Genomic DNA, 11,342 nt, shown 5'->3' with positions numbered 1-11,342 from the left:
CAGATTTGCATAATGTGATTGGCTGATGTTAAATTATTCCCACGTGGCGGCTGGCAATTGGCTCGCTAGCCGTATAAAAGGTTAGGGGCGTTTCCGCCCCAGTTGGAGAACTCCGCGATTCCCCCTGGAGTGGAACTCCGGCAGCTTGATCACCTGCCAAAGACTCCCCGTCGGCGAAGCCTTGCGATATATCCTCCGTGTTGCATGTCCGAGTTAGACCCGAGCTACCCAGTCTACAAGAGCTCCTCGATTACCGATTAGAAAATAGAATTGTTGCAACTACGATTGCCTGCGCTGTATACGACTCTACAGTGTAAGTAAAGCTACCTCTGTTTTCCAATTGATACGTGTCTCGTTTGTGCCTAATTCCACTCCGGTGATAGAGAGTACCCATCTGCCTGTCACGGGATCGCAGCCGCAACCCCACCTAGCGTTCCTGAGGACTCCTGATCCTCGATCCCCCCTCGGCCCCCACATCATGTACATCTACAAACATCACAGTCAAGAACATCCACTTGTCCAAAGAGTTTTGAAACCTAAAGGACCTGATTATGAGTGGTCCTTGAACTTTTGTGGAAAGCAGGAGGGCACATACACAACCTTCCTCCCGCTTCACTCTCTTCGCAAAGCACAGCCACCAGCTTAGTCCCAGCAATTTCATTGTGCTGCAAACTCTTTTCCACTTTAACTCTAGGAGTGTCCTCTTCCTTTGGAGATGGCAGTAATTCTGCAGCCATCACAGTAAACAAAGTGGTTGTGAGCAACTTCTACTCAGAGGTGCACAGTTCTTATCTTTGTCTTCTTCTCCTGCTTTCCCCCTTTCTTAGAAGGCAAGATTTCCTACAAAACGAACCTTTTATATAAAGCCAGTCTAAAAAAAAGCCCATTTGCATATAATTCAGCTGACTGGGAACTTCACAGACTCCAGGAAAGTACTTTGACTGGCCTCATAAATTATTTCTGAACACATGCCATATAAAGGATACAGTAGATGAGCCTGAACTGAAATCCTGGCCCTGGACATCACTGCTCTTTGGAGAAGTTTGGATACAGATCAGGAATTTGTGATCTCTCCAGTCTCCCTCATAGGCCAAAGGAGAACTCTGGATGTGAAAGGTAGTAGAAATCAAGAGGTCAGATCTAATTTTAGAGCCAAGCTTGAAAGCTAGTTTTCAGCTTAGTAAAGTACAAGGCCAAAATCCCATATCCAAATCCCTCCACTCTCTAAGGAAGTAGTATCCAGATCTAGACCTGAACTTCACAGCCGAAGCCCACTTTATTTCTATGTTGTCTTAAGCAGGTGACACTACTGAGTAGGGTGATTTTAACACACACTGGGTGCATCTACACGTGATGCTACATCACTGTAGCAACAAGTTAGCTAGGTAGCATCAGCGGGCAAAAACCATGACACTGTAGCTATGTCACCACAGAAATGCACTCTCTCATTATAGTGCATTGCTATGGCAATGTAAAGTCTAAAAATAACAATGTGCCGATGGCATGGCACAGTACTTTTGGAAGTACTAAATGACAGCGCAGTAACAACAGCACCATCGGGGCACCCACTGAAAAGACCCACTTGGATTATTAAGTAACCATTCAGAGCTAAGGAGTTCAAGTCCTAATTGATAAACATTAAGTAACATCAGTTTCTGCACAACATGACAGCTGGATCCAAATGGCTCATGTGAGAGCCTCTTAAATATACAGTTCCCAGTTCTACTGACTGTCCCTCCACTCATCCTCCTTTCTGTCTCACTTGCCATTCTTTAATATCAGGTCTAGCTAGTGAACTTGGTAGCATCTCAGTTGAAGTTCCTCCTCTACTGCATCAAGTTCCATGAGGACTCTTCCTTTGTGTGGACGGCTGTTGGAACCAGTCCCCCGTGCCTAGCCAGTCTACAATACTGAACTTACTTGAATCTGAGAGGAAGGTTTCTTTCCCATTCAACATAGGAGAAAAAAGTCCCTCATCTTGCATTTGAGTACAATGTGGGGGAAGGGGGCAGGCAGTTGCTCTGGCTCTGGACAGAACCTGAATTCTGGGTCTGCTATCTGCCCCCTGCAGCCTGTCCTCCCTGCATGCACCCCTCTGCCTCCTCCATACCACTATGTCTACCCAACTTGGTTGCTGCTTACCCTCCATTGCAGCCCCTGCTCTGGCTCTAGGTCCAGCCCCACTCCACCCCAGGGAATGACGCATGTGGTGGCTCTGGCCCCCACCTAGCCACACAGCAGCAGCAGCAGCAATGGTCATGGTAGCAGCTCCGGCCCTAACTCTAGCTCTGACTTAGTCCTGTCCAGACCAGGGCTGTAGCTGCCACCACCACAACCACTGCTGCCTTGCCATGCAAGGGCCAAAGCCACCATGTGCTTTGTTCCCTGGGCTAGAGTGGGGCTGGGGCCACGACAAAGGGTAAGCAACAATGGAGACAGGGTGGCCTGGAGAGGAGAGAGGAGAGGCCAAGTGAAGAAGGGGCAAGTGGTGGGGGAGGACAGGCAGCAGGAGGTAAGAGAGAAGAAGGGGAGGGTGTCAGGTCATTTTACCCCCCTCTGCTGCCTGCCCCACTGCCACTACCACAAATGGTGGTGGGGCAGATGAATTTATAAATTTTCCATTTCTAGAATCTAGTAAGTAGAGGGTCACCTTAAATTCAAAGTTGTCTTGGATTCAGGTAAATACAGTATATTTTAAAACTGAAAATTTATCTAGAGTTTATGAACAAAGCCATTTTGCTGACCATTCCAACCATGAGAGTAAATAAGACAAACCTGGTCTGGTAGTCTAAGTTAAGGGCTGGGAGCCAGGCACAAAGGACTTCTAACTCAAGATTTGACACTAACTCCTTTTACTCATCACTAAACTTCTACACATTACTTATGACATGACCCAAAACATTTAACTAAGATCTTGGATCTTGATAAGGTCAGAAACTCAGATATTACATCTAGCAGTTACCACTGTTATCTAATCTGACCTCCTCTATCACCCCAGCCACCGAATTTTACACAGCAGGTCCTACAGTGGAAGGATACTGCTGTATAAATGAACACTACTGGGCCCCAATAAACGTAAGGATAGCTAGAATACATCTTTTAGAGAGACACCCAGAAGGACTCCAAGGATGAAGAATTTACCTGCATACTCCCTTATACCAGTTACAGTAGGTCACATGTGAAATCTGTTTGAATCATACCCATTAAAGATAGACATGTAGTAAATGAGCAAAATTTTAATGCAAGTTGACAAGCTAAATGACAACTACCTCTGTCACATGAGCAAGGCCTCTTTGTACCCCTATGTGACTGAAATAAATCCCATCTTATCCAAACATTCAGTAAGGGGCAACACATGTTAGAACAATCTGATACATATAACAGGGCTACATGTTTAAAAGGTATCCATGGTTTCATAAATAGCAGACAAACAAAAAACCACTGGGCTTCTAATACCAGGATCACTATTAATAAATCTCAGAGGAGAAAGCAGTATTTTAAGCAAGCTTATTCTGTTCAGAACACCTCCCCCCACCCCTTTGTTAAACAAGGGAGGACCACCTGCTCAAGTAAAGGAGCATAGTCCCACCTAGACAAGGCAACTGCTGGTGTCCCCATTAACATTTGAAAATTTCCAGACTAAGATGCAGAGAGTACACAGCCCAATTTAACACTGACTTTTCTACACTTGATTTAGTCTCATGTTAGAGAAAATCTCCAGTTACATCCCTGTGTCCAGCACACCAACAGTTCAGAAGGTAAGAAAAGTTTCAAAGCATGAACAAATTCTTAGGCTTTATGTAAAATCAGAATATGGGACATAATCTAATTTTCTCACTCTTATCCAAGCCACTCCATGACAATAACGTCATCTTCCAAAGGCCAGATAGTAAGGTGAAAGGTGATTTAGCGATGCTATAGATAAGATCATGACAAAACTACTTCATTGAACTTTGAGAGAGGAACTGAAGAAAAATGAAAACGTATGACAAAAACATAGCTGTCTACAAAAGTAGCAGAAGCAACATTTTCAGACAACTCTTGTTGCTGCAATAGTTTTCCCAATTAATACCAAGCCAAGCATGAAAGCTTTCTCCAACTGGATTCATAAAGCCATAGCAATTTTGGTCTAATTAAAGACTCCTTCTAAACTACAAGAAGCAAAATGATGCAAAAATGTACTTTGACTGTCACATCCCACCAAGTTCTGATGGAGAAAATAAATGAAGCATGTGTGGTTCCACTCACATTAAATACAGCTCTAATTAATAGCAGTAATACATGCCCTTTTGTAGAATATTTTATTTCTCAGCCCAGAAAGAGACCTGACAGTAATACCCACACATTTAATCTGTGACAAGTTATGGAACTGAACAAAAGCTTCTGTCTTGCAACTTTGTTACTTTAGCTGAACTCCAAATTGCCAACTATATTAAAAAATATATTTTAATGCTTTTTTAACACTCTGAGAATAGCCAACAATAAATCATTACTCTTGAGTCCCCTGCCTCAGATATAAGGAGAAACTCTAGGTGGGAAAGAAAGACCAGAAGGAAGTACGAAGTAAAAGAGTATTAAGAGAAGGAAGGTTACTTAGTGAGGAATCACTACCGATGACAATGAATACAAATGGTCCTCAAATACTAAGAGATAAAATTTTGAACCCTTAGCCTGGCTATTACTAAAGAGTTCAATATCACACACAGTGCTCATAAACATGTTTATAATGTATGGGAAATTTCTAGGAGAGCCTTTTATCTGATAATTAATTCTCTACCAAAGGTAACAAACCTCTACAGTGATCATCCATTTTCCACTGAAGGGACAGACTCTTTCTGCCAAAGTCTCATAATACAAATGCTTATAGTAGACAGCAGAGCATACAAGAATTTGAATGTGTGTGTCTGGAGAGAGGGTTCAGCTAGAATGAGGGAACAAATAGATTTGGGGTGGATACACAGTGTGGATTTTTTTTTAGGATTGCCCAAAATTTTGCAACCTTTTTCTCAAAACAGGAATTTTTATGGCAATGCCTGAGATTACCCTGATTGGGTATTTTACACATTTATCAGCATTATTAATAATCATTTTAAGGGGGAAAAAGATCTTTATTTATTGCTGCAGCATGGTCAGTCAAGTGACCAGTGAGGGTTTGGGTAATTCGGGCAGTTACCTATGATACTTTCATTTCTGTCTCACATATTCACCTAAAAGTCCACATCAGTTGAGAAAGTAATCTCTTTCTTTGATTTGACACTCATAGCTACAGAAATGCACACTTGCATACACCTGGCTTCATGACTACAACTTATGATGGCAAGCACAAAAGTACTCTTTAAATATCTAGGCATAAAGCTACCAGTTATGTATCATCAAGTAAACTAAACTAACAGATTTTCTTTAAATCCTCTGATTAAACTGATTTGCTTTGGCTTTGTTCTATTATATCTGTCGGCTAATATATCTAATTATATTCATTAAATATTCATCCCACACAGCTTATCTTGAATGAAACCCTTTGGAACAGAGACTGTCAGAAAGAAGTGGAAAACAATGAAGTTCTCTTTTTATCCACAAATCAGAAATGCTGCAGACTCTGCCCAATGCCTTGCCAAAATACCCAAATGCCTATCTGCATGGAGCAGGTTTACCTGCAGGGAACAAGTTAATAGTTCTCAGGATGTAGATAAGTCTATTATTCTATTTTACTGGACCCTTAGTTAAAAGGCACATTCTTGCAATGCTGAGCATTTTGTTTTGATTTTAGAATGTAAAAACACAGTCAAAATGGGAAAATGAGGGTTACAATCTAACATCTGGCAGCATGTTGACAATCCTTGTGCAGTGGTGTGTAATGCAATGCCTAATATGGTTTCCCCATGTTGACTGCACAGAGATCTGTCAACTTAATATAGGTCTGTGTTCCTTGACTGGGAGAACTGGAAAGCAAAGCCAAGCAGCTCTAAGATGCAAAGGGGCAAATTCTGCTTTCAGGCATGTGTACATGTAAATATGTGAGACATTCATTGCAGACACTGGGAACTGACCATCCAAGGTAAAATTTGAGCAAAAGCATGAACAAAGAGACACTATTATAGCCATAAGGTTGTCTAAGTGTCTCCATATCAATCGAGTTCTTTATTGTACTTTGATATAATTAAACTAAATAGTGGGGGAAGAAAACTAACAGTTTCTTCCAAGAAAGGCAATCAAATCAGGACCATTACCAAAAAAACCCACACATTACTAATTGGCAATAATATTGGCACCTGCAGTAGAAAGGCTATAGAATGAAAAGTCCAAAAAACTAAACCTCACTCCCACTTCTAGTGGTGGTCTGTCTGGAGGGGTGGGTGTTGAAATACATTGGTTTTCTCTGCAAGGATCTGGATGGGCTCATGGTTTTCCAAGGCCAGCATCTCCTGCCAACATGTGCCACTTGAGCAGGAGTTACTCAGCGCACTTCAGCTAACAGACATACTTGAAACTCCAGGGAGTCAAAGGGAGCGGTTTCTCAACAGAAGGCCCAAACCAACAGGACACTCAAAAGGAACCAGTGGAAGTCTTACACTGATCAACACTTAGATTTATCTCTTGCCAAAATATTCCCTAAACAGCTGATTAGAGAATCATGATGCAATCTGAAAAAGAGAAAAGCAGGTGGCAAAACTAGGGAAGAAGGAGGAATGCAAATGGGTCTCTCTGGATGGGTCCTGCTAGACCCGTGGTCTCCAACCTGTTTAAGCAGAAGATCATCTTTGGAATTTAAAAGCAACCCAAGATCTACCATGCACCATCGACACCCCTACTCACCCCCCCAGCAGGTGAGTCTGTGGGGAGGCAAGGGGTGGCAGATAGAGGCAGAGGGAAAAAAAATATTTGGGGGTGTGCCTCCCCAGCAGGTAAGTCTCACCCAGCCAGGGCCCCACTCAACTTACCCCTGCTCCTGCCTCTATGGCACAGTCCCTCACCACGGAAGCCTCAAACTAGCCCCTGCCCCTTCCCCTAAGATCTACCACAAGAGGCTCTGAAATCTACTGGTGGATCGAGATCCACTGGTTGATGACCACTGTGCTAGACACTGCACACCTTGAATTTCCACAGGCTTCAGTGGGAATTGATAGTGTTCAGCCCCCTTGCTGGGTGGAGTCTCATATCTCTGCCCATCATCAAGATGCTACAGTAAGAGGTCCAGGACAGTGCCTGGGGTGGGGGGCGGCTGTCCTTGCCCTAGTCATATGTTCATTGGATACATGAGAGGGGTGCACTTTAACAAAAATGTAAAAACAAACCAAAAAAACCCCCAAACACAAATGCTGCTGACCCATATGGAAAATGTGCGCAGAGAATTGTCCAAGTTCCAATTATTGCAACAATCCTTTTGATAGGCATATGTTAAAAGTATGTATGGAAAGGCCGTGCATTTTCTTCAAGGGCTGAGAAAATCTGCTTTTGTTATGTGGCTTAATCAAGACAATGCTTTGCATTCCTGATGCCTCTGTAGGCACAGGAAGATGAAATTCTCTTTAACAAATCAATCCTCAGCTGAAAGCACTGCTCAGGACCATTGCTTTGTGGCAATTGACCCACAGATCTTTCAGAGCACAGTCTGACCAGTCTGCTCCTGGAAGAGCAGTCCAGCTGTTTGAGAGTCCTGAAAACTCTGCATCTTTTTTTCCCTTTATATTTTAAGCCCATGACTGCAAGCCCAGGCCTTGGAAAAGAATAATTTAATCCATGAAAAGCATGATGATGGCCGACCAAACAATCTGTTTCCAATAAGACCACTCAATGAGGTCTGAAGGAATTGAGACCTCCTGCGTGCAGACTGAATAATGTGTTTGCTCTGACGCATCAGCCCATTTACCCCCCATTCCATTTCTCCTTACTGGCTGCAGCTAAAAGTTTTTGCTCAGGGCATGTGTTCAACAATGCACTGTTTAACCACAATTGCTCAATATCAAGTAGATATTTCATGTGCTGCAACAGGTCCTTACCTACGATGTCTTCATAGGCATTCTCTTCTAAAGTGCTCTTGGATCCAAATTTATGCTGGGTCTCAGTACCATTCTCAGTTGGGGAGGGAGGGTACAAGGACTGCAGACTGGAAGCATCCTCAAACTCAAAGGATTTTCTAGAGTTTAAAACAATGCAGTAAAGTAATTAGTGACAAGACTACAACAGCTTATGGAGCTGGCTGCTTACTGAGTACTGACACGACTGAAAATTCATGAGCTATGCTTTAAGGATAAGACTATGCAGTAGGCATGAGCCAAGGTTGGGGTGGGGCTGGGGGAAGGGTTATGGCACATAGCTTCCCAGTCCAAGGAACAGTATCAGGTAGAAACTGTGTAAAATTTCTCCTCTGCTTCTGCATGGCCAGCAGGTAATAAGTTGCTACTGGTCTCTTCCAACAGGAGATAGCAATGCCTCACAGTACAGCTCTGCCATGCTGGCTGGTAAAACGAAGGCTCTTTCCACTTTTCATCCTCTGCAACTCAGTTCAAGGGTGAGTTTCTTACTTCCCATTATGTCCTTACATGACCACTAGTTCAGGACATCCTGCAGACCTAAGTGAATTGTGCTGTTTCATAATAAAAAGAAGAGTTCCACTTAATTATATACCAGACTATCTATCTGAGCTCCATATGCTGCCTTTAGCCTCACAACCACCACTAAAATAGGGTAGTGCTATCATCTCTACCGAGCAGAGATTGAGATCCATATCTTCTGAGTCCCAAACTAGCACCTTAACTGCTGAGTCACCCTCCAGTTTTACCCAGGACAAAAGAGGATGACTGAAGTGCCATTTGCAATATCTTTAAAAAGACTGTGATGCGTTTGAGCCATTTTGAAAAAGAAAATCAAGTGCTTCAGCAAAGACATGGATCATTATAAAAAAAAATTCTGTCACCGTTTTCCAGGTGACAATGGTGAGATTTGGATTTAAGATTAAAACGGTAACACCTACAGTTAAGGGAATAACAGTTGGAAGAGGCAGCTGTTGTGATGGCTTGTCCCAGGTCTGTACAACAACAGGAAGACTGAAGTCTGCTTTACATGCTCAGAGATGTCTTCAGTGTGAATAAATTAGCCCTTCCAATCCTCCTATACAGCTACAGAATGATCATCATCCTCATTTTACAGGTGGAGGAACTGACACTGAGAAGCTGTGTGACTTGCCTGAGGCCACAGAATAAGGCAGTTGCAGAGCTATGGTCACAGCCTGGCTTGTACTTCACCCTCTGGAAAATCTTACCATTTATTCTCAAGGCAAAAAAAAGTGTTCTCCTGGAAGATTTTTCTTCACCAAATGCACTAGTAAACTGAGGGACACGCTGATGCAGCCTATTAATTCCAGCAGAAATGCCAAGGAGCAATGGAGTATAGCTGCTGCACACCTCTGAAACCTCACATGGGTAGATTGGGACTACCAATTAAATAACTTTAGGTTCCTATTTTAGAAAAAGCTCAGGCATTGGTAATTCAACCATCTACTGTAGCTGAAACATTATATTGGTTTTACATGGCCACTGCATTCTAATTTAAAAGTCTGGGCTGGCTTGAGTCCTTAGGGACAGCCCTGCAGAAGAAGGTTTGGACAGCTTCATGTGTGATGTCTCTCATGGATAGAAAGGTTATTTATTCCTTTCACACCTCCTGTCCAAATCAAAGAAAAGGGCAAGATACACTGCTGTACCTAAATCTTAGATAAAATGGGCACTGAAGAGCACTGGGGTGAATGAATGGTTGAGAGAGAGTTTGGCGGGGCTTGTGGGTGAAGGAGTTTTGGGGCTCTTAGGAAGGAAGCGGAAGGGGAGCTGAGTGATGATATCTGTCAGCTGAGGCAGGAGACAGCCACTGGGAATCACAGTGGCTGGGTGGCACAACCCTGCAAGGCTATCCTTGCAACATAGTAGGATGCATGATAATCCTGCTGGGCTGTAAGAACATGGCTCCCAAGGGAGGTGGTGCTCTCCCCTACCCTGGGGGTCTTCAAGAGGAGGTTAGATGGGCATCTAGCTGGGGTCATCTAGACCCAACCCTCTTTCCTGCCTACGCAGGGGGCCGGACTCTATGTTCTATTGAGGTCCCTTCCAACCCTAACATCTATGAATCTATAAAACATTGGCAACGCGTAGGAAGAGCATGTGGGTGCACGTGCCCCTCCTGAGATGGGCTGTGCCTCACCTGAGAGAAGCGCCGGCAGCACTTCTGGTCAGCAATCAACCGCTCCCCGCTGCCCCCTCCCGGTTGCCAATCAGCCGCTGGTGCCCCCCCACCCCAGTATTAGGAGGCACCAGTTGCCCATGTACAATAGGAAGGTATAACAAAGCTGCACCCCAGCCACTACGTACCCAAGGAACTGTTCTCAACAGTCACAGCAGAGCCATTCTGCTCCCCTGCTGCTCTAGAGAGAGGTGACTTCTGGCAGCCTTTCTAGAAACTCTCCCATTCACCCCAGGTTAGCGCTACTGGCCAGAGTGCTGGTGGGGCAGCATCTAGGCTGGGTCCACTCCCTTCTCATCTCTGACTTGTTCAGGAAGGCAGTCTAGATGCACAGGTCTTATTCTCTGAGGATTTGTCTACATGGCAGTGACTGCAGCTCAAGGCACCTAAACTAACTATACTAATTATCTCAGGGACAGCCAGAACAGCAAGGAGGTCATCATGAGTTAATAGTCCATGTTTTTACCTGTCTTCTTGTGAGGGCTGTGCAGCCTACACTGAGTAACATGCTGCCATGGCTACATTACTAACAGCATCATGCTAGCAGCTAGCTGAGGTAGGTCTCCATGAGTGGCTGTCATTCCAGTGTAGACACAAGCTCACTGTAGAACACTTCCCACCCTGGCACAAAGTTACATACAGTTCATCCATCTGGGCTTATCCTTGGGAACTGCTAGTATATTGCAAGTGCTCAAGGACTGAAATCTGTATCTATCCTTCCCAAAGTCTAAGAACATTCAAATCCATGACACCAGGGCAGTACCATGGTGACAGGAATCCACCATGAGTTTCAGATCTGAACTCTTTAACTCAGTCATCAATGCTGCAGTCTAGAGGCTTAGCATTAGTTTTTACAACTGTCTGAGAACTTAAAGATGCAGTGAGATTTCCAAAAGCAATTGATCAGCTTAGAACAGTGGTTTTCAATCTGTGGTCTGTGAACCTCTGGAGGTCCACAGACTATATCTAAAGGGTCCAAGAAAAATGACTACGATCAATCAAAACTATGTAAATACCCGGTTACAATTCAAAGCGGTCCACACCTCCATTCAAAATTTTTTAGGGATCCACAAATGAAAAAAGATTGAAAACCACTGGCTTACACACTTAAC

At 43.7% G+C, this 11,342-nt stretch overlaps 1 protein-coding gene across 8 annotated transcripts in view; it reads right to left on the bottom strand.

Moving 5' to 3' along the window:
• ST5 (suppression of tumorigenicity 5) overlaps nucleotides 1–11,342 on the bottom strand; it is a 236,646-nt gene that overhangs the window by 96,493 nt on the left and 128,811 nt on the right. For all 8 annotated transcript variants that reach the window (XM_025197391.1, XM_006018213.3, XM_006018216.3 and 5 more), the window contains one exon: nucleotides 7,998–8,134. In XM_025197391.1, coding sequence (XP_025053176.1) covers nucleotides 7,998–8,134 — 137 coding nt within the window. The remainder of the gene's footprint in view (nucleotides 1–7,997; nucleotides 8,135–11,342) is intronic.

The sequence above is a fragment of the Alligator sinensis genome, unplaced genomic scaffold, assembly GCF_000455745.1.
Source record: "Alligator sinensis unplaced genomic scaffold, ASM45574v1 scaffold502_1, whole genome shotgun sequence".
In the NCBI taxonomy this organism is placed as follows: domain Eukaryota; kingdom Metazoa; phylum Chordata; order Crocodylia; family Alligatoridae; genus Alligator; species Alligator sinensis.
The sequence above is the reverse complement of the archived record's forward strand: the minus strand, read 5'-3'. Positions and strand labels throughout refer to the sequence as shown.